Raw genomic sequence first — 25,445 nt, 5'->3', positions numbered from 1 at the left:
TCCACGGCCGGCACCATGCTAGCAAGGGGGGTTCCTGTATCAGCTGATGCTGAGTATCCCTCACTACAGAGTATTATCAAGTGTATTTTCCTCTAATATGGTTATCCTGAGCTATTTCCCCCCAACACGCTGGTTTTCATGTCCAGCCATGGTAAGAATTCCCCAGTTCCTATAGCGAGTCCATGTCATCACCAGTGCCAGAGGAGGATATACCCTGGTGATGCTTTGGGGGTTCACCCAGACCAGTAAGGGGGGGTGTCACCACCTGCCCTGTAGCCCTGGGTGCTTTTGTGCGGTGCAGCTTTGGCTCTGATGCACCAGCATCCTGCTCACGGCACCATGGCCTCACCCTGGCCTCCACCAGCCTGGTTCCTCCTTACAGGGCGACACCAACAGCCCTTTCAGTCCTGAGTCCCCCCAAACCGTCTCCCCTGCAGCAACTCTTGCCTTCCAGGCTAATAGGACCCAGCTCTCAAAGGCTTGAAGGATGCTGTACCCCATCGTCCCTCTGTGATGGTTACCCCGAAGTCTTTCAGCAGGTCCTGATATCCTCAAAGTTAATCTTTGGTTTCAAAGCCAGGAAGCTGTCCTGGCTCAGCTCTCTGTGTCCTCCAGGGAGCTGACACCATGCTAATTTTTGCAGTCTCCTGGGATTTTGCAATGCAAATGAATGGCCCATTGTTCTTGGCACACCTGGCTTGATTTGCCGTTGAGTCCAAGAGGTGCTGGCCATTCTCCTTTGTCTGGAAAAAAAAACCCTTGTTTGCTTCCTTGGTTTGTTTTCAGATTCCAAAAGAGAGAGTATCCATAATGTGACATACAGCGTTGTTACGTACATTTCATAATGATTGGAGCGGCCAACGTGGTGTTAGTTTTCCATTGATAAATTACAAGCCACCTTCTAAAGGCGAGAGTCTCAGAGCTGAGTCTGCTGACCTCCCGTGACGATGACCCAGGGATGCTGCTGTAGCTTCAAGGCAGGAGTAGATTCCTTGGCTGCAATGATCCCATTTTGGGGAAGGATGGAATAGTGGAGGGATCACCATAGTTACGGATTCGTGACCTGTTGCTTCTGCCTCAGTCCAGCTCCACCTCATCTCCGGGGAGCACAGCTCTGTGCTGTAAAGTAGAGAGGTTCTGCTCCATCCAGGTCCTTCGTGCCCAAAATAGAGGCAGGGCAGGGTTTGTTACTGTGGCCTCTGTATTCAATACAAATGTCCTAGTGGCCTTCACTGCTGGAGAGACAAGGGAAAAGTCTCACCCTCTACTTAACACCAATATGAATCCATTAGGACCAAACCACGATCATCCTATAGAATTTAATAGGGGTGAGACGAAACAGAGTTCTGTAGAAAACGAATAGGGATTTTTAGAAATTAAACCTATAGCATTTAAAAGAGACTTAATATCCTTTCTTTAGCTTTTCTCGTCCTGTGGAATTCTATAGGAGGGATATAATTCTCCATTACATTCTATACGACGGTTAAAAAAATGCCTTATAGAAAGGTCTTCCTTATCTAATTTTGGACTTTCCCATAAGGATTCTGCTGAAAGCCAGACCTTACTGTAGTTGACGGTCAGCCATGCAAATTCTGCAGAGTGATTCCCCTTCTTCAAAGGCGGGTAGACATGCAGAGTTGTGCTGGGGGTTTTAGCTGCCTGGCATGTCTATGGGCCTGTGGCAATATCATTACAGATGCTGATGTTTGCTAAATCCCCTATGCTTTGGCTCCAGGCTTCCTCAAAGTTTGATGGTATTCTGGACCAGGGCTTGGGTTTGGACCAGTCCTTGTATTGATAGGACTGATCCAAAGCCCATTGAAGGCAGTAGAAAGACTTCCATTGGCTTCATCAGAATTTGAATCAGGTCCTGTGTTAGCTCCTTGAGCCCTGCTATAGAGCATGTGTGTCCATCAAAAGGCCCCACAATAGCATGTTGCGATTCTCCGAAGGAGAACTTCCTCCAGCCTTTCGGTAAGAAAGATGATGGTGGACTCTACCTTGTTGTCTGTCCGGTCATAACTCTGGTTCAGTTGCAAGCCTGGTGCAATTTAATGACCATGACCAAGAAACTTGACTTTCCACTTAAGACAAGTAACTGTACAAGGATCTTGTGGCAATCAGTAAGTCAAAAGAGAGACGCTTTAGCTCAAGCCAATGTTATGGACATGATGCATGAATGATGAGGTGAAATTCTAGGGACTGTATTATGCAGGAGTTGGGACTGGATGATCATAATGATCCATTCTGGCCTTTGAATCCATTGATCTATGAGAGAAGGTTGAAGTGGTTGTTGGTGAAGTGCAAAAGAGGACGACAATTTATCTTTGGACTGAAGCAATGAGATTCTCCATTTATTTGAAAACAACCTGTCACAAAAGAGAGCATTGAAAGCAAAACCAGAATGCTGGATTGGAGAACTTATATTGAGAAATATCTGAGGCTTTTTATAGAGAAAAATGGTTTGTCCTGTCTGATATTGTGGATGCTCTCAGGTTCCAATCCCTTTGTGAATCTTGCTAAACTCTGTGAGATCTTGTGGCCACGAATTCCACAGATTAACGATCGGGTTACTAATGCAAATATTTGCGTTCAGAAATTCGACATTTGCTTTCTACAAATACGCTCCGCAGTATTAACTTTAAAATGTGCCGTTTTTATAAACATCAAGTTCACTAGCATGTTCACGAAGAGCAAACATCAGGAAGGCGAACGCAGTTGAAGGGAGCTTGTGTTTTTATTTGTGGATCTATATGTTCAGAGGTGTTCTCTGAGCTCTGTGTAATTTGCCTGACATTGCCTTGTCTTTCTCTTCTCCCTGACCGCTTTTCTCTCTCAAGCTTGTCTGAAGCATTTCATTCCATTAGGGAACCTTTAATTGGCCTAATTTAGTTAATCTGTTTATGTCTTTCTTTGTAACCCGGGGAGAGTGTGTAAGGTAATTAGGAGGTTGAGTGAAACAGGCGCATTGTGAGCACACGGGATTTCATGTTTGCATCAATCATATGCTTGTATGTCACTGGTGTTAAGGTGTATTCATGATAGCAAACTTTAATCAAATCTAAGTGCAAAATAAGGGAGACGTGCGAGAGGCTGGCACTGCAGCCCAGCCTTGGAGAGTTTGCCTCTTCGTTAGAGAATGCGGAGACTTATTCTTTTTGATACTCCTTGTCTGCCTTAACTGTCACAAGGGTCAAAGTGGTTCACCGTGGTTTCCCAGATGTTCCATCCGATCAAGACTAACAGGAAAAGATAGGAGAGCACGTGAGGTTTCCTGCGTAGCACTCACAGCTCCTTGCAGTGTTAGTATCTAAGGGTTGGGTTGCTTTCCCCCCCCCCTTTTTTTTTTAACAGCCCTTTCCATTAAATGAGGAACACATGTTATTCTTTAAAGAGTTACTTAGCTCCTGATCTCTGATTCGGGGTCCTGGAGGTAAAACTCTCTGCCCAATTGACTCATTTTTCTCCTGCCTTTTGGGGATAATACATCCAGATCTCTCTGTGGATACTGCCCAAGTGGGAATTTAATCCCTAGAAACGCAAGATCTGCTCCCCAAAGGAGCCCGAATGCCAATCACGGTCTGTTCAGGGTTTGTCTTCAGAGAGTTTAAGGCCTCAGAATCTCAGTATCGGAGTCCTGTCTTGGCGTTCGGCAGATGGATTATCAAAGATCAAAGGTTTGCATGGTGTACAGTCTGGCCGTAATTTAATCTGCTGAGTGGGAGGCTGGTTAATGCTCCTACATCCAGGGTTTCACTTTCACTCCCAGTCTGCCATAGCTTCTGGCAGCTCAGCAGGACCTTGCTGCCTGCATCGTTGGACTGTCTATGCCATGGAGATGTACATGTGTCTATTCAAGTGCTGTGCTGTCTTCTGCAGTACCTTGGATTTGCTCCTAGTCTTCAGAAATCCCGACTCCTCCATGAAATTATATTGGCGCTCCACCTGGGCTTGGTGAGCAGGAGAAATGCAGGAGTGTTAAGTCTCGATAGGCCAGGAGAGTGCAGCCTCCAGAGCTGTGACCACAAAGCTCAGACAGCCAGTAACTTCCTGGTTCTTGTACTCTGAGAAAGTCAGTAATATATTTCTGGGGCATCTGTGTCACCACTGGACAGCAAACCATGTGCATTATCCTGAAGGATGCCAAGGAAAAGTGCACGTGCTTGGAACGAAATCTGCCAGCAGATTGGATCGATTAAGCATCTCCATCCTCTGCAGAGCTACTCTCGGGGCTTATCTCAGTTTGATCCAGCACGGGTGTGCAAGAGGGGAGAGGGCAAGGATTCTCCCACGCACCCCACCCCAGGCCGGGGGCTGGACGCAATCAGCGTCCTGTAAACTCTGCAGTGCTGGCGCCTGATTCAGCAATGAGGCGTGTGCGGAAAGTCAAGCAGGTGCTTTACGTGCTTTGCTGAATCGGGGCTCTACTTTCCCTCCGCCAGGGGGTGAGGTGGTAGTGCTGCTCCCCAGCTGCGCACGCCCACAGCACCGACCTCGCACAGGGCAGGGAAAAGGCTGATCCAGCAGCTGTGCTCCCAGGTGTCGCAGCAGGCATTAAGCCTGGCCAAGCACAGAGCCCCTGCTGGCGTGAGGCGTGTCCCCACATCTCCAATGCCCAGCTGGGGCGAAGGAGACACAAACAAGCTCTAACAGAGGAAGGATTGCCCAGTGGTTAGGGCATTAGACTGGGACATGGGAGTTCCCTGGTCTGCTACAGAGTGACCGTGGGCAAGTCACTTGAGTCTCACTGTGCCTCAGTTTCCTCATCTGCAGAATGGGAATATGAGCATTGCCTTGCCACACAGGGGTGAGTAAAGACTGTGAGGGGCCCAGATGCTGTGGTGGTGGGGACAGAGAAGAGGCGTCACCATTACAATGATCATTAACCTGTTCCAGGTTTAGGGTTTTTTTTCATAAACGACTCTAGCCTCTTCCCTAGCTGAATTCTGACTCTGCCCATTAGTATCATGTGGCGGCAACACTGCTAAGTAGCTACCACCTCCCGGCCCCCATTGGAATGACTTTAAGATCTGGTAGGGGGCGCCATCAAATCCTAAAGAAATGGAATTTTTTGAATCCCTGCTTGTGTGTTGGAAGGTTTTCACTGGAAGAATCAGGGCATTATTTTGTTACAAAGAAATGGATACAAATGTAAGGATCCCTGTCTTCAAAAGGGCACATGTGATTTAGCCTGGCTGCATACATCTAGAGCATGATCATCAGCGTCAATTGCACCAGGATCTTCAGTGCTGAATGCACAAAACCCTACCCATTCCTTTAGCAGGCAGTAAGTAGCAGGCTGTTGTAGTTGCCGGACATGGGCAGTAGAGGGAGACATCACGACATGGAGTGAGCTAGTGTATTGTACAAACGCTTCCAAACCTAACCTGTGCGCTTACACTCAATTTGTGAGCACGCCCCAGGTGCTGTGTGCGTGCAGTCAGGAGCATGCACATCTGGACACTGTAACTTAGAAAATGGGGACCAGAATTCCAGCAGATGTCGTTTTCTACTCTTTGGTCACTGGAAAGAGTCATGGCCTTATAGTTACAGCTCAGGGCGGTGCGTCGGGAGATGAGGACTCTTGCAAGTTCTGACAGATTCTTTAAATGACCTTTGTCAAGTCACTTAACTTATCCTACTTTGGTTTCCTCATCCATAAAATGGTGACAATGCTACTTTCCTACAGTAATGGTCGTTAAAACCAGGTCATCTCTCCTTTGCAACTGTTAAATTTACCATGGCATTTTCCACCCTAAGGAAACTGAGTCCTGTAAATACCAAAAGGGGCTGTATAGCTTAATTCATTAAGGCTTGCACAGTGATTTGCAAGCCTCCGATAGACGGTGCTGTCAAACTGAGAAGCATTCTTCTTCTTTCTGGCTTTTCCTCATTTCTCTCTTTCTCTGAAATTTGTAGAGTGAAACAGACCATGACATAAAAATTCTTCAGGCATTAGCGTGGCACGGACGCTAAGCTGTAAATCCATCGGTACTCAGGTGAACAGCTGAATGAAGGGGCATGGCTGGCAGAAGCCTTGTAACCGCAGAGATCGAGATAGCATCCAAATTGTTGCAAGAGTGCTCTGTGTCTGTATATAATGTAAATAGGTAATGGATCAGTAAGGTGCCAGGAGATGAGGCTCAAGAACACATCCCAGAATATATTGGCTGTTGTGTGCTGCAGATGGCATCCTCTGTGCAGCTCTTTGCATGAGATTCTCCCGTCGCAGGTAGCGTGAATACGTCGGCTAGGAGCCCCGGAGATCGGAGTGGAGGGAAGAGCCTCGCGGTGAGTTTTGCTCTGCTGTGCCACAGACCGAGCTCTGCTGTGCTGAGGGGATTTTTGCTCCGAGCTGTGAGTGAGGCTATGAAAACCCCTGGCTTGGAAAGCAGCAGAACAATAGGAAAGTGGAGGACTTAGACGAATGACCCCAGGGAAGCCCCACTCAGCAGAGGAGAGATCCAGTCTGGTTTGTATAGGAAATGGCACCATCGCCCGCAGTTTAGAGTTTGCTCATCTTCTCCAAGCCTGCGTCTGAAGCCCGGGAGGTCCCGCTGGCTCTGTGGGGTGACCTGATCCCTTTCCAGATGACAGGGACACTGTAGGCAATTCTCGCTCTCTTTAAATATTGCTTTTTCTAGTAGACATTGCGAGGCCACGGCACTGGTGGGAGGTGCCGAGTGCCACCCCAGAGACGGACGTGGTATCCCACAGACCAGGACTAACGCTCATGATACCTCCCCACCCTCGGCTTCCCTGCCTTTCCCCACCACTGCACCTCCAGCCTGACCATTGACAGGGAGGAGGTCGTTCCATCTCCACCCCCTGCTCTGGCCTCTCTGCTAAGAGTGCCGACAAGGCTGCCAGATGGGCTGGTGGATTTTGTGATGTGGGTGCCCGTCCCCCGGGAACTGGGCTGAGACCCACCGAGCCCATTGCACCAAACAGCCCTCAGGTGGTAGCAACGTGACTCGTAGCTGCTCTGGATTCAGGCTACTGACCCAGAGGCAAAAGGCTCTGTGCCCCATTATCCCTCCAAAGTGCTATTCAGCCCGACTTACCAGTGTCTTCCTGCACCACAAAGGCCCTGTTCTGGGTCCAGCTGGATGCTGGTAACGCCCACCCCGAGGGAGCTGTCTGTTTCTCAGGCAGTAACTTGAAATTGAAGCCTTCCTGCCTGTTGAGGAGAAGGCTTTTGTATTCACTTGGGGCTCTGTGCAGGGATACTTCCTCCCTCATAGCAACATCTCAGAGCAGTGCAATTAAACTTTAGCTGGAAGGGCAAGCCTCTTCCTCCTCCTCCTCCTCCTCCTTCTTCTCCAAGCCTGTAACCAGCCACTAGGGGATGTAAGAGCCCAATGCATGCTGCACTCTGCCCTTCCCCTCTCTTTCTCCTGCCTCCAGCGCAGGTCTGACCAAGGAGTGACAACCCGGGACTGTGCATGGCAGGGCACATTCTCGCCTACTGCGTCATCCATCCTGGCAGCTCTGGATCATTGTGCAACAGATGGGCTGCAAGATATTAAATTTTAGCAATTGCCAGATGGGCATCACTTGGGGACAGAAATCTCCTGGCTCTCCAGGGAATGGGAGCAACATGGCATCAGCAGGCCAGACTTTCCTGCCATGCCTATGTGCTTTAAAGCAAGACCCGGTTGCAGGAAGCTCGACGTAGGGACAGGAGACTAGGGCAGTCTCCACGATCCAGTCACTCCTTCCCCTCGATGCTGTGAATGCCACCAAATAACTAGCAGGGATGTGAATTCCTGTCCTAGGAACTGAAATGAGAGAGCTCATTTCACTGAGCTGTCCTGGGTTTGCATTCAGAGCATTTAACTAGAGAAGAAAGGCTGCATCATTCACCCCCTGAGCTATCCAGCCCGTCCTGGTTTTGACATTAACAGGAAGGGAGTGCGGCCTAATAGCTGGGGCAGAGGAGTGCCAGTAATAAGATCTAGTTCTTCTATGGGGCTTTTCCTCAGTAGATTTCAAGGAGCTCAGCATCATTAGTGCCATTTTACAGATGGGGAAACTGAGGCCCGGAGCTGTGAGGTGACTTGGCCAAGATCACCCAACAGAGCAGTGGCAGAGCCAGGAATAAAACCCAGGTCGTCTTAGTGTCAATCCAATGCTCTACCCACTTGGCCACACAGACTCTGGAGTACTGATTCCAGCTGTGCCACTGATGCAAACACGTGATTTCACTTCTCTGTACCTCAATTCCCCATCTGTAAAATGAATACAATTAATAACATTTACCAGCCTCACAGGTTATCACGGAGCTTTCTTGATTTAGAATGCTGTGAGATCCCCAGCTGAAACATGCTCTATATGTGCAATCTGGGATTATTCTTGATCAGGATCTTTTGACAGCTCAAGGCTTAACAAATGTTGCCACTGCAATTACTTTTACACAGTTTGATGTAGTCAGGATGCCAAGAAATTGGCAGTAACAAGGCTACATGACCTTTTAAAACTAGCAAATCGGCTCTTGGACTTTAATCGTTCAACCAGAAATCGGTTGTGTTGTGAACGCCTTGCGCTTGAAGTTACAGCTGTGTTCAGCAAGCTGCTCTCAGTGCTTGTAGGGTCTTTCTCCATTAATTCACGTTGGTTTAGCATTCAGTCATATTTAGGGCTTTCCCTTTTGATTTTTCTTTATGATGATATTACCATAGCCCGGAGATGCCCCAACTGAGACTGGAGCTTCTGCTGCTCTAGGTTCCATATCAACACACAGTTAGAGAGAGTCCCTGCTCCAAAGAGCTTACAGTTTAAGATAGGGAGAAAGAAAGTATTATTATTATAGGTGTGTGTGTGTGTGTGTGTGTGTGTGTGTGTGTGTGTATAGATAGATAGATAGATTATCTATCTATATCTATCTATCTATATAGGGAGACAGAAAGTATTAATATAATACTTGTATCATACCCATGCTGCAGATGAGGAAACGGAGGCACAGAGAGCCTCTAACAGAGCCAAGAATTGAACATGCCTCTCCAGCCCAGTACCTTAACCACAAGGCTATCCTCTCTCCTTGCTTATAAATAAACATTTGAACCGCCCAGCTGTAATGAGAGCTGGTTGCCACTGCAGGTGAGATGTCAGCAGAGGCCAGTTGGTGGCGCTCCTGCGTCGTGCTGGCAGCTGCTTCAGCCAGAGGAGGGTCATGCCCGTTTTGTGATAGTTTTTTGTCTGTCCTGCAGTGTGTCTTCTTCAAATGCTGGTTTCCAGTTGTCATCGGGGGAATGACACAGCTCCCTTTCCCTCCCAAATGCACCTCCTAAACACCACTACCTTTGATATCCAACAGGACAGGTGATAAATGATGCTTGTAATGTAGTGGCTAAGGGTGGTACAGCTCTGTGTCCCTCTAGTGGGTGGGGCAGATTGAACATTTTCTGTCTATATTGTTTTTGACTAAATGAAATTTTTCGTAAAATGTGTATGCTTTCCATGGAAACGCTTCGTCCAAACTCTTAATACTCAAAAATCAAAAATTTTCAACACCAACACCAAATTTTTTTTTATTTGGAGACAATACTGGAGTCTCTCTTGGGAGTTGTAGTTTGGCTGCCTCATGCCTCCATTTTTCTTAATAGGACATGCTCCGCAGTGGACTTCAGTTTCCATGATGCACTAGGGAGGCTCAGGAAGAGGGTAGAGATTGGTGCATCATGGGAGATGTAGTTTGGTCACTTTTTTTCATTTTAGTTGAAATTTGCTGAGGGGGACATTTTCCGACCAGTTCTAAATAAGACCCCCTGCTCCTGCTGACAGCTAACAGAAAGTCTCCTTTATCTCAAGTGGTAGAGGCCTGAGGTTTTTTTTGTATTGGGATCCAATGTTCCTGGGTTCTATCCCTGCTGCTTACCATGATGTCTGTATGTTTGCATGACGGGATTTAAATTGAGTCTAAACAGATGTGATCCCAAAGCAAATACAGTTTCAGAGTGTGCTGATGTTGTGAGAGGCAGTGTTCTTTAGACTCCTTTGGCACTCGGTCGGGGTATAAATGGCTATGTACATATTCTAAGTGTGGATCCCCAGCTAACAGAGTTTCAGGAAATCACAAGCTGTTGCTGGTGAAGGAAACATGAACCAATATCATTTTTACCAGCAGTTGCTGATACTACAAAGAGGTTACAGTGAAAAAGTCTATTTGCTTTGATGAGTTTAGCTGAAACGGAAATGTCTTTGCTATCGGCCCTTTATTGGAAGATAGTTACGTATTCATTCTCTCGTTTGAAGTGAACAGTTTATTATTCAGAGAGTGATTTTTTTGCCTCTCTAAATTAAATCTGAGACTGACACTCCGTTCCTTAGCTAATACACTGTAAAAGTCCGGAGACCATTTTCCTGACTTCCTGCAACTTCTCCCCCAGCCTTCTCAAACTAAGCTTTAACAAACAGACCTGCAGCTAATTGCAAGTGCTTGACCTAGGAGATATTCGCTCCCTAGGAGGGAATTTTTTTTGTAAATGGAACCTGTCTGAGTAACATGGTAGACAGTTGCCTGGTGAAGCGGATGGGGTTTTTTGTTTGGTTGCAAATAGCAAACGGGTACAAAAAAACTTTGCTCTTCATCACAGCTAATTTCAGCCGGCGCTGAACAATCTGTTCCCACAGTCATCAAAACCTATGTAAACATGGCAGATTGACATTTCCGCTAGCAGTTGCTCCTTTGGGGATTGCACCGGGGTTGCTGTTTCTTTCCACATTTTTGGTTTGCACAGGAAGCCTACAAAAAGAGCGTGCGAGTATGCAAAGGGTGGTGGGGGGGTGTTATGTGTGTGCAGGTATCTCTGATAGCGTGTGCGTGCATGCAGATATCTATAATAGCACATATGGCCATGTGTGTGTGTGTGTATACCTTCTAGTCTGAAACATCCAGACTTTATTTGCTCAGTAATGATATGTTCTCTGGAAAAAGCTCATAATCCACCAGTCATTGACCTATCTGCAGAAAGCCATTCAGATGGCAGCAGGAGCAAATTAGTGTAATTAAATGCTGTTTCATTTATTAATATTCCTTATTGTGTTTCATCCCAGCCAGCTATATGTGATCACTTGTCTGTTTTCTCATTACTTACCGTTAGTTTAATTATCGCTGACCCAAACGAAAGGGAGAGGGGCAGGGGGCATTGGTCCAGAATAGACTGTATTGTTAATGGACGGGAAGTGACGGTTAGCAGAGATGCTGTCACCATGATCAGCATATTTCCAGTTTTGAAAACGAGCACCTGAAATTCACAGCTTTGCTTTGATGCTCTTTCTTTCTGAAGCTCACTGCTGCATAAACAACATCTTTGATATCTGGTCTCTACAGGCCTGATCCTGTAGTGATGGGACTTCGGTGGGAGCAAGGTTTGGCCCTAGAGATTTTTGTGCAAAGCAATTATTATCTAGAGAGGTCTTATCCTGCGAGGTGCTAAGCGCCTTTAGCTGCTGTTTGAAGTCAAAGTGGGCCGAGGGTGCTCAGCACCTCCTAAGCATGTACATGAGCATTTTGTTTTTATTTGCCCGATGCCAGCCCCGACAACCTGGTCTAATGTGTGACTTTTTGTAAGTGACTGACTTTGGAATGCTCGGCTTACGTGCAACATCTGGTCCTGCATTGCTGTCTCATTTCCAGCCAGATGGACTGAGGCACAAGGAGGTCAAATGACTCATACAAGGCCACACTGGTGTCAGAAGCCTCTTTGCTCCTGCAGCTAGACACAGGCTCTGTGATATACTCACTGGGCATTAGATCGAGAGAGAGAGAGAGAGAGAGAAAAGAAGAGCGATTTTCCTCCATTTAAACCGTACAGCTTCCCCTCCCTCCCCCCATGCCCTTCTCCAGTTCTCAGAGAATTTATTCTTTGTGGGACAAATAGACCACCAAAGAAAAATGGGGCTACATTTCTGCTTAACCGCCAAGCCAGAAAGAGGAGTTGCTCTACCCACACTAAGCTTTTGGTAACAAGGTGAGTCGGCGTAAACACAAGGTTGCCCAGTAAAATCAAGCCCCGCAAAGAAATTACCTCTGTCCATGAACTCAGAGTCTGAGCTGTGAAATAATTTGAGCTCTTAAAGGCACACATTTCCCATGCACAGAGGTGTGCATTCAGCGGTTTATTGCAAGGGGAAGCCAAGAGAACCCAGAACAAATTGCATTCAGCCCATATAATTTAATTAGATCTACAAAAAGGTAACACTGGTTGCCTGGGGGATTTGAAGCTCGACTAAGAATAGCTTGGTGGTCTGCTTAAAAAAAAAAAACAAAAAAAACCCTTTCCTCCCCCCTAAGTTTTGTGCCCCTGTATTGGTGAAGTTACCACATTTTATTCATACATACCTCAGCTTGAATGTGCCTGGATAGTGTACTTGTGTGGTGAGTCTTTCTCCGTAGAGCAGAATACTGATTGTTCCAATCACCAAAGTGAATGATGCCATCAGACAGCGCTGAAAGATCCATTTATTTCCAACAAAAGCCATTTATTTCTATCACTGAATTAATTTTCAATAGGCTAGAACTGTTCCTGGTTTCTTTCTGGCTCGATATTTCTCCCGGTGGGGAGTTGATGCATTCTCCCACAATAAAATCCACGTTTTTCCCTTCTCCCACCATGAAGGTTCCCCATAAATCAGCTTCTCTCTGTATCTAGGCTCTAATTTTCTCTTGCATGGCCTCCCACCCTCTTTGCTCAGCCCAAATGTCACTGTTAGCTTGTTCCCATCACTCATTCCTGCGCTGCTATAGCGCATTAGTGAAGACACTACTACGCCGGCGGGAGAACTTCTCCCATCGGAATAGTTAATCCACCTCCCCGATAGGCGGTAGCTAGCTCTCCTGTCGACATAGCTCTGTCTACACCGGGGGTTAGATCGGTATAACTGTGTCACTCAGGCGTGTGGATTTTTCACACCCCTGAGCAACGTAGTTATACTGATATAAGTTTGCAGCCTAGACCTGGTCTAAGCAAGCACATTTCTTTTCAAGATGAAAGCGTTACAGAGAAAACATAATAGCAATAATAAGCGTTCCTATACGCCTGCTAAAAGCTTACCAGAGGTCACCCATCAGTCTTATGGGGCCTCAGTAGGCCAAAATCTTCCAGCCTCTCCCAGGAAAGACTGGGGCCCTCCTTAGACAGAAGGTCTTGTCTGTTTGGTGGATCAGAAAGCCTGTTTAAACTCGGGCTGTTTATCCAAAGTCCTTTCTTTGTTGGTCTCTGGGGAATCCAGTTTGAACCAATATATATGAGCCTCTCCAGGCGGTGGTACCTCTGTGGAGGCGTTACACCCTGAGTGAATATGCTTAATCACCCCACAGTGTTCTTAGTTCCTGGGGGTCTGTGGTTCCCATCCCCCATGGAGTTACAGACAATCCCCGGACTACTGGGATAAATAAACTGAATAGAGTGAGAGCTCCCAAAGATACTGCAGGAAATTGCCATCGCTGTCACAGCGACCCACCTGCTGTCCTATGTTGTTCCTAGACAAAACAGTTGCTGCAAAGAAATTCATTTTAACTTTTATTTAGGGTAAAAACTTGGCTTTTTGACAAAATGAAACAAAATTGTAAAAAAAAAATTTCCATTTTTGGTTGCTGAAAAAAGCATCTTACAAAATCCCATGGAAGCTTTCAAAGAAAAATTTCAATGAAAATAAAAAAGAATAATTTTCATTGAAATTTTTCATGAAAGAGGAAAATAAATTCCTAACCAGATGTTCCAGGCAGCCTTTCAAAGTAGGGCACCAATTCATTATTTGTCACCTTTCTCTTACTGCGCAGCCTTGTGCATTTACAGCGGTAGATAAATAATCCTAATGATGCACCGTTAGAACTCAAGGTTTGGCTTAGATCCTTCCATCACAAAAAGTACTGTAGTTAAAACATCGAGAGGGACTAGTGGTAGCTAGTATAATACCAGGCAGGGCTGGAGAGAATTAGCTGATGTGTTATGGGTAAATGTCCATAATTGCTATGGTAAAGTTACTTCTCAAAATAACATTCATAGTCCTAAATGAAAATGTTACATTGCTTATTCTCATAGATAGCCAATAATTGTTACTGTTTCTTCCAGAAGAGTTACTGTGTTGTTACTGTGAAATAACGTGAATAGACAATAATATGAAGATACTTCCTATTTATGAGGCGATAACTGTATTGTGAGCTGAGGAACTCCAAGGTCAAAGATGGCTTGTTAGAATCATAGAATATCAGGGTTGGAAGGGACCTCAGGAGGTCATCTAGTCCAACCCCCTGCTCAAAGCAGGACTAATCCCCAGACAGATTTTTGCCCCAGATCCCTAAATGGCTCCCTCAAGGATTAAACTCACAACCCTGGGTTTAGCAGGCCAATGCTCAAACCACTAAGCTATCCCTCCCCTCCCCCCCCCTTTTTTTTAAATTATTAAATAAGTTGCCCACCGAGATTTTTTTTTTTTTAAACTTAGAATCAAAGCATTAGCCCAGAAGACAGTTGTTATTGGGTCAAGAGGAAGCACGTTTGGTTGCGGTTATTATAGTGAAATGTCTAACAATGAGATGTTTTTGCGACGTAATTGGGTTTTTCTTCTTCTGTTAGCTGGGTGAAATGAGAAGTTGTGGCAGCCATGTTTGTTGTGGGCATGTGGATGGTGAGTTCTAAGGGCAATAGCCAATGAGAGTGTAAGGATTTGCATAGTGTGCGAGTACCAAAAACTATCATATCCATCAGTGAGTCAGTAGCAATGCAGCGTCCCTGCCCTCTGATTGGCTTAGACCATTCCATGTTGGTATAATCCACAGAACTCTGACATTAACTTGTCACCACTGTGTGTATGTATCAATTGTAGCTGCTGCTGAATGTGGTTAACCATTTTGCTAACCAAGTGTCTGAATATAAATTGGCCAACGTGTAACCATTTCTATTAAAGTGCATTTCAAAAGTAACCCAACTGCTTTGTCTGCTTTTGCTACTGCCAGGTTTCCTAGGATGAGATTCGTAGCAGAATTCATTGATATAAAGCACCTGATTTTTCAGCCCTCAGTCTCTATGTGCATACAAACAAAATTGTGCGCGCACACAAACACACGTGAGCTGCATGTTTCAGATGCAAACGCTTACCTACATCTTTGAACACCTCTGCATGCACAAGGGTTAAAATTACCCCTGAAAAACCCATTCACCTTAATGGAGTTTGCAGGTGCACATTCTATAGGTGTTAAACATTTCAAGACGTCCGTGCAGGTTTTTGTACCTGCAAAGTGTGGGTGAATAGATGTGAGTGTGCAGTTTTTGCATATGCACACGCAAGAGGGAGCCAGACAGAAGATCAGCTGAAGATCTGGCCCAAAATGGTATCCTTCCTTATAAAACATGCAAAATGGAAAAGCTCAAATAATAAAATGCTAAAAGATTCTAACTCACGGAGGAACTTTAAGAAAGAGAGGCAGAGTGGTGTATTGGAGACCTACGTTCTATTCCTAACTTTTCTACTGAGCCACTATTAGATGTTAGGCAAGTCAGTTAGTCTCTCTGTGCCTGAGTTTCTCCACATGTAACATGGAGATCTTTATCCACCTGTATAAGGTGCTTTGAGAGCGTTATAGGAAGGTAGCTACTGAAGTGCAGAGTATTATTCCCACTGCCTCCAACCCACTAGTGTCTTGGCATGTACATGCAGTAGGGTCTGATGCCAAACCAATTGAGATAAAAGAGCATTTTCCCCCTGACTTCCATGGGCTTTGAATTAGGTCTTCAAAAGGAAGATGCATGCAGTGTGGTGCTACCTGATACATTGCATCCTATTGGTCTTGAAATCTATGAAATCAGCAGAGACTCCCATATTAGATTTGGAGTATGAACTCTTCTCGTAATGTGTCACAGGAAGAACGGTATTAGAAATATTGGGTCAGAGCTAAGAAAATCCCAATTATCCACTTGCTCCACATCGGACCATAACAAATCAGTGCACTAAACCCCATGTTCTGTGGTGGCAATGTCAGTTTGTCAGGGCTAGTGTTATTGTGACGTCACTGGAAGTGTGTTGGCTGCATTTAACCGACATCTTTAAGCCATATGGCATTTCTCCATCTTCTTCTTTGTGTTGAACTGCCTGTTCTTTCAGGTTTGGAAGGATACAAATCTGTGTCTTGGAAATAATCTGATCATTGCTTTCCTTTTTATTCTGCAGTCTACATGGAATAAATCAATTAATCAGAACTGGACAAGTAGCATAGCCAGATGTGGAGATGCCATTACAAAAGAGCCTACTGCTGCTGTGAATGGAACACTGAAGCCGCCTTCTAATGCAGGACAAAAGCTTTTGCTACAAGCCCTGGTGTACAATGCTGTTACGGTGGGTGTTTTCAGTATTTTAGTGTCAGCTTCTTGTGCACTACGGTACATTTGTTATGTGTCCCTTCGTCTTTTCCCTGATTGTAGAGGGAGAGAAAATATTTACCCCGTAGAGTTCATCTCAGTTTGCTGATTATGGTTTTTGTTCCGTTGCCCAAGTATATCACTGCATGTCATGTGTGATTCGCATACGTGGGGAAAAGTTGTTTTATTTTCAGGGAGTCCTCTGTGTCTCTCTCAGAGGTCCAGCAGTCCCCCTGTTCTCACTGCCTTACTTTCCTCAGTCCTTGTGGTCTTGAATCGGTGGCCAAGGGGGGAGTGGAGCAGATTCCTTGTTAATGAGGTAGAGAGGCTGTCGTGCTCTCATCTGGGGAGCAGAAATCAGGCTCCAGAGAACAGATTTGGTTTTTTTATGTAGCAGTGCAGTAAAGTTACACATAAAATGAGTTAGGATCAACAGTAACCAGCATAGAGAGTTATTAAGATCTATTTTATTCCAACCTGGAGAAGGAATTGCATTTTTGCTTATAGAAAGAGTCAAAAATCAAGGGTTGTTTTAAATTCCTTTGAAAGGTAGTGTAAAGCCATTTCCATTATCCTTCGTCTACAGATCAGGAAAAAATTCAGGTTTCATAGATTCCAAGCCCAGAAAGGACCACTGTGATAATCTAGTCTGATCTTCTGCATAACATAGGCCATAGGGCTTCCCAAAACAAATTCCTAGAGCAGATCTTTTAGAAAAACATCCAATCTTGTTTTAAAAATCCTTGGAAAATTATTCCAATGGTTAATTACTTGCAACATTATAAATTTATGCCTGAATTTGTCTGGCTTCAACGTCCAGGCATTGGATTGTGTTATATCTTTCTCTGCAATATTGAAGAGCCCATTATTAAATATTTGTTTCCCATGTCGATACTTATGGACTGTAATCAACTCACCCCTTAACCATCTCTTTTTTAAGATAAATAGATGGAGCATGTGAGTCTGTCGCTGTAAGGCAGGTTTTCTAATCCTTCAGTCACTCTTGTGGCTCTTCTCTGAACCCTCTCCAATTTATCAGCATCCTTTGTGGGCACCAGAACTGGACACAGTATTCTAGCAGGAGTTGCACCAGTGCCAAATATAGAGGAAAAATAACCTCTCTGCTCCAACTCAAGATTCCCCTCTTTATGCATCCAAGGATCACATTAGCTCTTTTGGCCACAGAGTCATTTTGGGGGGCTCATGTTCAGTTGATTATCCACCACACCCAAATCTTTTTGAGAGTCACTACTTCCTAGAATAGAGTCCCCCATCCTGTAAGTATGGCTTACGGTCTTTATTCCCAGATGTATACATATACATTTAGCTGTGTTAAAACACATTCTGTTTGCATGCACCCAATTTAACAAGTGATGCAAATCGCTCTAAATCAGCGACCTGTCCTCTTCATTATTGACCCCTCTCCTAGTCTTTGTGTCATCTGCATATTTTATCGGTGATGATTTTACATTTTCTTCCAGGCCATTGATAAAAATGTTAAATAGCGTTGGACCAAGAACCAATCCCTGAGGGACCCCACTGTAAGCACACCCACTCGATGATTCCCCATTTTCAATTACATTTTGAGACCTATCGGTTAGCCAGTTTTGGATCTATTTAATGTGTGCCATATTCATTTTATATAGTTCTAGTTTTTAAATCAAAATGGTGTGCGGTACTGTCAAACGCCTTGCTGAAATCTAAATGTATTACATCAGTGCTTTTACCCTAAGAACCAAACTTGTAATCTCATAAAAAAAAAAATGATATCAAGTTTGTTTGACAGGATCTATTTTCCACAAATGCTTGTTGATTTGCGTTAATTACATTACCCTCCTTTAATTCTTTATTAATCGAGTCCCATATCAGCTGCTCCATTATCTTGCCCAGGATCGATGTTAGGCTGACAAGCCTTATAATTACCTGCGTCATCCCTTTTATCTTTTTTAAAATATTGGCACATTTGCTTTGTTCCAGTCGTCTAGAACTTCCCCAGTGTTCCAAGACTTATTGAAAATCAGCATTAACATTTCTGATGTTGTGTTCTCAAATTTAGGAATACAGATGTATTCCAGTTAAGCAGTTGGTAATATCATCATCTGTGTCAAGGCTCCATTGAAGCAATTTGATATAAACTAAGCTGACTCTGTAAAGCAAGAGATTTGCCTGGTGTTGCTTTAAGATTTTGTCTTCTCTCCTCTAATAAGTACCTCCACCTATCCTATGCTTCCTTCCTAGATAGCAGTGTGAAAATCAGTTATACACAGGATGTAATTAATGTTGTGTAGAGAGTTGAGACAATGTTTTACAACCCAATTACAGAGTGTCATTTACATCACAGTTTAGCTACCCATCAGAGTTTGTCAACAAAAGGAGAGAAGTGTTAAAATATGTAAATGTTACACAAAATTGGCTTAACTAGAAAGCCGGAGAGTTACACATAGGATAGTTCACTTCCTTGTTTTGGATTGTTTCCTTTCAGTAAGTGAAGTTGTTAACCAGCAAAGGCAATAAACTTTGAAAAGATTTTAAAGCTAATTGTCTAAGAGCTCTCTATGGGCTTCCAAAATAGAGAAATCTGCTTAGTTAACAAATTTTAGTCTAATATAGTAACTCCCTGCTTAAAAATAAATGCAAAGGACCCAAGAACACAGGGCCCGGTTTAAATGTTGCATGAGTGAAATCGTTCTGTTCTTTCCGATTCTAAGGGCTTTGTTTTATAACAGCTTTTGCCGATTACAAAATAGGATTAAGGTAACTAGCAAATATTGCTCTGCTTGTACCCTGCAGCCAACGTTTTCAAAAGAGAATAGTCACCTTGGGTGCCTCATGTTTTGGGTGCCCATCTTCAGATGCCACAAAGGGGCCTGATCCTTAGGAAGTGCCGAGCATGCACCTTCTGAAAATCTGTCCCTTTAAGCACCTAAAATCACGAGGACTTTTGAAAATCTCTGCCTTTGTCTATAGAAGGAGAGGGCCTTGTGGAATCGTTGTAATGTACGTGTTCCAATTTCAATATTTGATAGCTAAGGACTTGGGGAATATCCTTAAGAATCTGAAGGCATCCATGTTATTCTAGGCGGTGTCGCCCTGTGGACAGAGTACTGGACTAGAACTCAAGACATCTGGGTTCTATTCCTGGCTTGGCTACTGGCAAGCCAGGTGACTGTGAGCCAGTTACTACAATGCTTTGTGCCTCAGTTTCCCCAGCTCTACAATGGAGGTAATGATGCTCACCTCCTTTGTAAAAATCTCCTTTGAGATCTACTGATGAAAAGTGCTATGTCGGAGCAAGTTATTACTACTGTTGTTATTCTAACATTGCCAACTCTCACAATTTCACGGTTGCTATATTTGCTGGGGTTTTTTTTCTTAATGTCCCAGTTCCTGGAGTCATGTGATTATATGAGAATCTCAGCTTACATTTAAAAAATAAAAGGTACATTTCGAGCCCCTCGTGCTTGAAAAAATGAATTCTCAAGGCTCAAAACCCAAAGGCAAATAAAAAGAAACCCACACTTTTCATTTTTTTAAACTCTCATTAGTTTTTGGAACCTGATTCATTATTTTTGAATGCTTGGGGTTGGCCGTACTGCTATCCAGCCACTTAATGTCACTGTACACTATTAGCCATACCTCTAAGCCACCGCCTGGTATAGTTTGCTAGGATAGACTCATAGACTTTAAGGTCAGAAGGGACCATTATGATCATCTAGTCTGACCTCCCGCATGATGCAGGCCACAAAATCTGACCCACCCACTCCTCGAATAATTCTCTCCCATGACTCAGCTGTTGAAGTCCCCAAATCATGATTTAAAGACTTTAAGTCGCAGAGAATACTCCAGCAAGCGACCCCTGCCCCATGCTGCGGAGGAAGGCGAAAAACCTCCAGGGCCTCTGCCAATCTACCCTGGAGGAAAATTCCTTCCCGACCCCAAATATGGCGATCAGCAGAACCCCGAGCATGCGGGCAAGATTCTCCAGCCAGACCCACATTGACCATTGATACTAATTACCAGCGATGGCACGTTATTGACTTATTGACTAAAATCACATTATCCCATCAAACCATCCCCTCCATAAATTTATCAAGCTTAATCTTAAAGCCAGAGAGGTCTTTCGCCCCCACCGTTTCCCTCGGAAGGCTATTCCAGAACTTCACCCCTCTGACGGTTAGAAACCGTCGTCTAATTTCAAGCCTAAACTTCCCGACGGCCAGTTTATATCCATTTGTTCTCGTGTCCACATTAGTACTAAGCTGAAATAATTCCTCTCCCTCCCTGATATTTATCCCTCTGATATATTTAAAGAGAGCAATCATATCCCCCCTCAGCCTCCTTTTGGTTAGGGTAAACAAACCGAGCTCCTCGAGTCTCCTTTCATACGACAGGTTTTCCATTCCTCGGATCATCCTAGTAGCCCTTCTCTGTACCCGTTCCAGTTTGAGTTCATCCTTCTTAAACATGGGAGACCAGAACTGCACACAGTACTCCAAATGAGGTCTCACCAGCGCCTTGTATAACGGAAGCAGCACCTCCTTATCCCTACTAGAAATACCTCGCCTAATGCATCCCAAGACCGCATTAGCTTTTTTCACGGCCACGTCGCATTGCCGACTCATAGTCATCCTGCGATCAACCAGGACTCCGAGGTCCTTCTCCTCCTCCGTTACTTCCAACCGATGCGTCCCTAGCTTATAACTAAAATTCTTGTTAGTCATCCCTAAATGCATCACCTTACACTTCTCACTATTAAATTTCATCCTATTACTATTACTCCAGTTTACCAGGTCATCCAAGTCTCCCTGCAGGATATCCCGATCCTTCTCCGAATTGGCAATACCTCCCAACTTTGTGTCATCCGCAAACTTTATCAGCCCACTTCTACATTCGGTTCCGAGGTCAGTAATAAATAGATTAAATAAAATCGGACCCAAAACCGAACCTTGAGGAACTCCACTGGTCACCTCCCTCCAACCTGACAGTTCACCTTTCAGTACGACCCGCTGCAGTCTCCCCTTTAACCAGTTCTTTATCCACCCCTGGATTTTCATATCGATCCCCATCTTTTCCAATTTAACCAATAATTCCTCATGCGGTACCGTATCAAACGCTTTACTGAAATCGAGGTATATTAGATCCACTGCATTTCCTTTATCTAAAAAATCTGTTACTTTCTCAAAGAAGGAGATCAGGTTGGTTTGGCACGATCTGCCTTTCGTAAAACCATGTTGTAATTTGTCCCAATTGCCATTGACCTCAAGGTCCTTAACCACTTTCTCCTTCAAAATTTTTTCCAAGACCTTGCCTATTACAGATGTTAAACTAACAGGCCTGTAGTTACCCGGGTCACTTTTTTTCCCCTTCTTGAAAATAGGAACCACATTAGCTATTCTCCAGTCCAACGGTACCACCCCCGAGTTTACAGATTCATTAAAAATTATCGCTAACGGGCTTGCAATTTCTCTCGCCAGTTCCTTTAATATTCTTGGATGAAGATCATCCGGTCCGCCCGATTTAGTCCCGTTAAGCTGTTTGAGTTTGGCTTCTACCTCGGGTACTGTAATGTCAACCCCCCCTCCTTTATTCCCCTCTGTCACGCTGTCTCTATTCCTAAACCCTTCATTAGCCTCATTAAAGACCGATGCAAAATATTCGTTTAAACATTGTGCCATGCCTAGATTATCCTTAATCTCCACATCTACAGTCTTCAGCGGTCCCACTTCTTCTTTCTTTGTTTTCTTCCTATTTATATGGCTATAAAACCTCTTACTATTGGTTTTAATTCCCCTCGCAAGGTCCAACTCTACACAGCTTTTGGCCTTTCTCACTCCATCTCTACATGCTCTGACCTCAATAAGGTAGGTTTCTTTGCTGATCCCTCCCCTCTTCCACTCTTTGTACGCTTTCTGCTTTTTCTTAATCACCCCTCTGAGACGCTCGTTCATCCAGCTCGGTCTAAATCTCCTGCCTACGATCCGTTTTCCCTTTCTCGGGATACAGGCCTCCGACAGCTCCTGCAACTTCAACTTGAAATAATCCCAGGCGCCTTCCGCCTTTAGATTCATAAATATGTTAGTCCAATCTACTTCCCTAACTAGTCGCCTTAATTTATTAAAGTTAGCCCTTTTGAAATCGTAAACCTTAGTCTCTGAATTAATTTTGTTAATCCTTCCATTTAGTTTAAACCGAATTAGCTCATGATCACTCGAGCCAAGGTTGTCCCCTACAACCATTTCCTCAATGAGGTCCTCACTACTCACCAAAACCAAATCTAAAATGGCATCCCCCCTCGTCGGTTCAGCAACTACTTGATGAAGGAATTCATCAGCTAGCACGTCTAGGAAAATCTGAGCCCTATTATTGTTACTAGCATTTGTTCCCCAATCTATATCCGGGAAGTTAAAGTCTCCCATGGTTACACAGTTCCTATTAGTATTTACTTCCCTAAAAACATTAAAGAGTTCCCTGTCCATATCCAGGCGGTCTATAGCACACCCCAAGCACTATCCCAGGGGAGGCTCTAGTAGTTTTTTTACCCAATGTGAGTATTGCCCAGACAGACTCCGTCTTATCCATTCCATCACTTATTATTTCTTTACAGTTTACCTCATTATTGACATACAATGCTACTCCCCCACCTTTACCTTTGTTCCGGTCGTTCCTAAACAGCATATACCCTTCCATACCTGTACTCCAGTCATGACTACCGTTCCACCACGTTTCGGTTATTCCTACGATATCCGGTCTCATTTCTCGGACCAGGAGCTCCAATTCCTCCATTTTGTTACCTAGGCTTCTCGCATTGGTGTATAAACATCTTAATTTATGCCGTTTAGCCTCCCTCCCATTTGTTATCTGATTTGGTACGGACACTGTACAGACAGTATGACCTATTAGTCTAGTATCCATCCCCCCCGTCTTCCTTATGTCCAATCTCTTCCCCCTGGCTATGTCTGTTCTTGTCTCGTTACCCTCCTTCTCAATGTTGTAATTTGGCGTGGAGATTAACTGGACATCTCCCAACCGTCTCCCCTGAAGGATCCTGGAGTCTAGTCCCCTTTCTGCTGCTGACTCACTGGGTAACCTGTGGAAGTCTTTGCACCGCTCTGTGCCTCAGTTTCCCCACCTGTAGCTATATGTGTTGTGAGGCTTCCAAAGCATCTTGAGGTCCTGTGATGGAAGGCGATCATAGAATATCAGGGTTGGAAGGGACCTCAGGAGGTCATCTAGTCCAACCCCCTGCTCAAAGCAGGACCAATCCCCAGACAGATTTTTGCCCCAGATCCCTGAGTGGCCCCCTCAAGGATTGAACTCACAACCCTGGATTTAGGAGGCCAATGCTCAAACCACTGAGCTATCCCTCCCCCCAATGATGTATAAGTGCAGAGTACATGTATCTGGATGTAGTCCTCCTGCCCAGTTTACAGTGTGAATTCTGTTATGCCCACTGTGCTCATTCCCGAGAGAACGCTTTCGCTGTTGTAAATGAGCGCTCTGCGCCTGGCGTCTGGACTGGGGATCGGCAATCCACACTGGGGAGGTGAATGCCATGCCCTGCGTGTGTTGACTTCAGATTTGCAAATACATTTTATAACACAGTCTTGGGAAAGCCGTTCCAACCTTGCTCACTTGCCAAGCTCAAAACCCAGAATATTATTTTTTTTCCTGAAATCATTGGTGGAATCACAACCGTCTAAAACCATGTGGACAAACGCCCGGAAATGCTTTGGGCTATTGATCTGAATAGGCTTTTGTTAGATTGTTTGTCTTTTAAAATGACACAGCCTGATGTTTATTTTTTTAAATGACGTCTTTGGTTTTGGGTATACAGTGAGCTCTGTCTCTGAGCTGCATGCTTTATTTCCAACATTAATTACCAAAAGCTGATGGAAAATGCAATTAAACTCAGCGGGCATTTTGGAAAATCTGGTTGGGTTAAAATAGCATCGCTTGACTTTAGACCTGAAAAGAGAAGCTTGGAAAAGTTGCCTGCATTGCAAAAGAGCATACGCTCTTGTTTCTGAGCAGAACAAAGCATGTTACAGCATGAGCAGTGTTTAGACTCCAATCCAGTGAGGCATATAAAGACACGCTGAATTTTAAGCATGTGCGTAGGCCCATTGAAATCAATGGGATTACTCACGTGCTCCCGGTTAAACATGGGCTTCTCCGTTTGTCAGGATCCAGGGGCTGAATGATCTGAATTTAGTCACTTTCTCCCTTTGCTTTCTGCTTACTAACAGAATGAAGTGATGAAAAATCAACCACCCATCAGCCTCCATCAAGTGGAAGCCGAGATCATCGTCCATTCCGATTTCTCAGCCTCTGACAGAGACTCTCAGCTTCACACGCTGGACACTGAAGAAATGGATCCTGAGGATCACAACCCAGAAAACGTCCCCTCTGATGAGCAGCCCCTTCACGCCTCCGCAAACGCCAAGCAGAATGTCAGCAAAGCATTAGTGGACTGCCAAGGCAAACCTGAGCTTCAGACCCAGGATGCCCTGTTAAGTACTGACAGAAAGACTAACAAAATGGAAGCTGTCGGCCCTCATGGGCTCACCAATGGCTTCCACAGGCATGGAGAAAGTCTGGACTCTATGGAAAGCGGGGATTCGGACTGTCTTCAAGAAGGCAGAGGGAACGTACAGCCAGTCAAGTGCCAAGCTTTTCCCACAGGCCAACAGGACGCCCCTCTGTGTAGTATCTCTGCGCTAATCAATTCATCCTCAGCATCTGAGAACGTGACGCGTGTCCATAACCATTAAAGAGGAAATTAATCTGATTTTGACCATGGGAGAGCTAGAAGAAGTAGGTGTGAGTTACTGGGGGCCAGATCCGGAGAGATACTGTGTGCCCTCATCTTGCAGTGAATTCGATGGGGGAAAGAGGGTGCTCAGTACCTCAGAGGCTCAGGTTCCTGGACAGGTGAACAGTCCTAAATATACACGAAATAAATCAATATGTAGATTGCCGTGGGCCCAATCCAACTCCCATTGAAGCGCCTAAAACAGAACCATCAGCCTGTGCCATTGTTTCCTTTTATTCCATGATGGGGCGTGCCGGGACATTTTTCACGGTGGA

At 44.8% G+C, this 25,445-nt stretch overlaps 1 protein-coding gene across 1 annotated transcript in view; it reads left to right on the top strand.

Annotated features, from left to right (window-relative positions):
• IGDCC4 (immunoglobulin superfamily DCC subclass member 4) overlaps positions 1-25,129 on the top strand; it is a 120,450-nt gene extending 95,321 nt beyond the window's left edge. The window contains exons 19-20 of the mRNA XM_065412726.1: positions 16,171-16,335; positions 24,605-25,129. Coding sequence (XP_065268798.1) covers positions 16,171-16,335; positions 24,605-25,129 — 690 coding nt within the window. The remainder of the gene's footprint in view (positions 1-16,170; positions 16,336-24,604) is intronic.
• Positions 25,130-25,445: the final 316 nt, after the last annotated feature.

The sequence above is a fragment of the Emys orbicularis genome, chromosome 10 (assembly GCF_028017835.1).
Source record: "Emys orbicularis isolate rEmyOrb1 chromosome 10, rEmyOrb1.hap1, whole genome shotgun sequence".
NCBI classification, from domain to species: domain Eukaryota; kingdom Metazoa; phylum Chordata; order Testudines; family Emydidae; genus Emys; species Emys orbicularis.
This window is presented reverse-complemented; position numbering and strand designations above follow the sequence as displayed.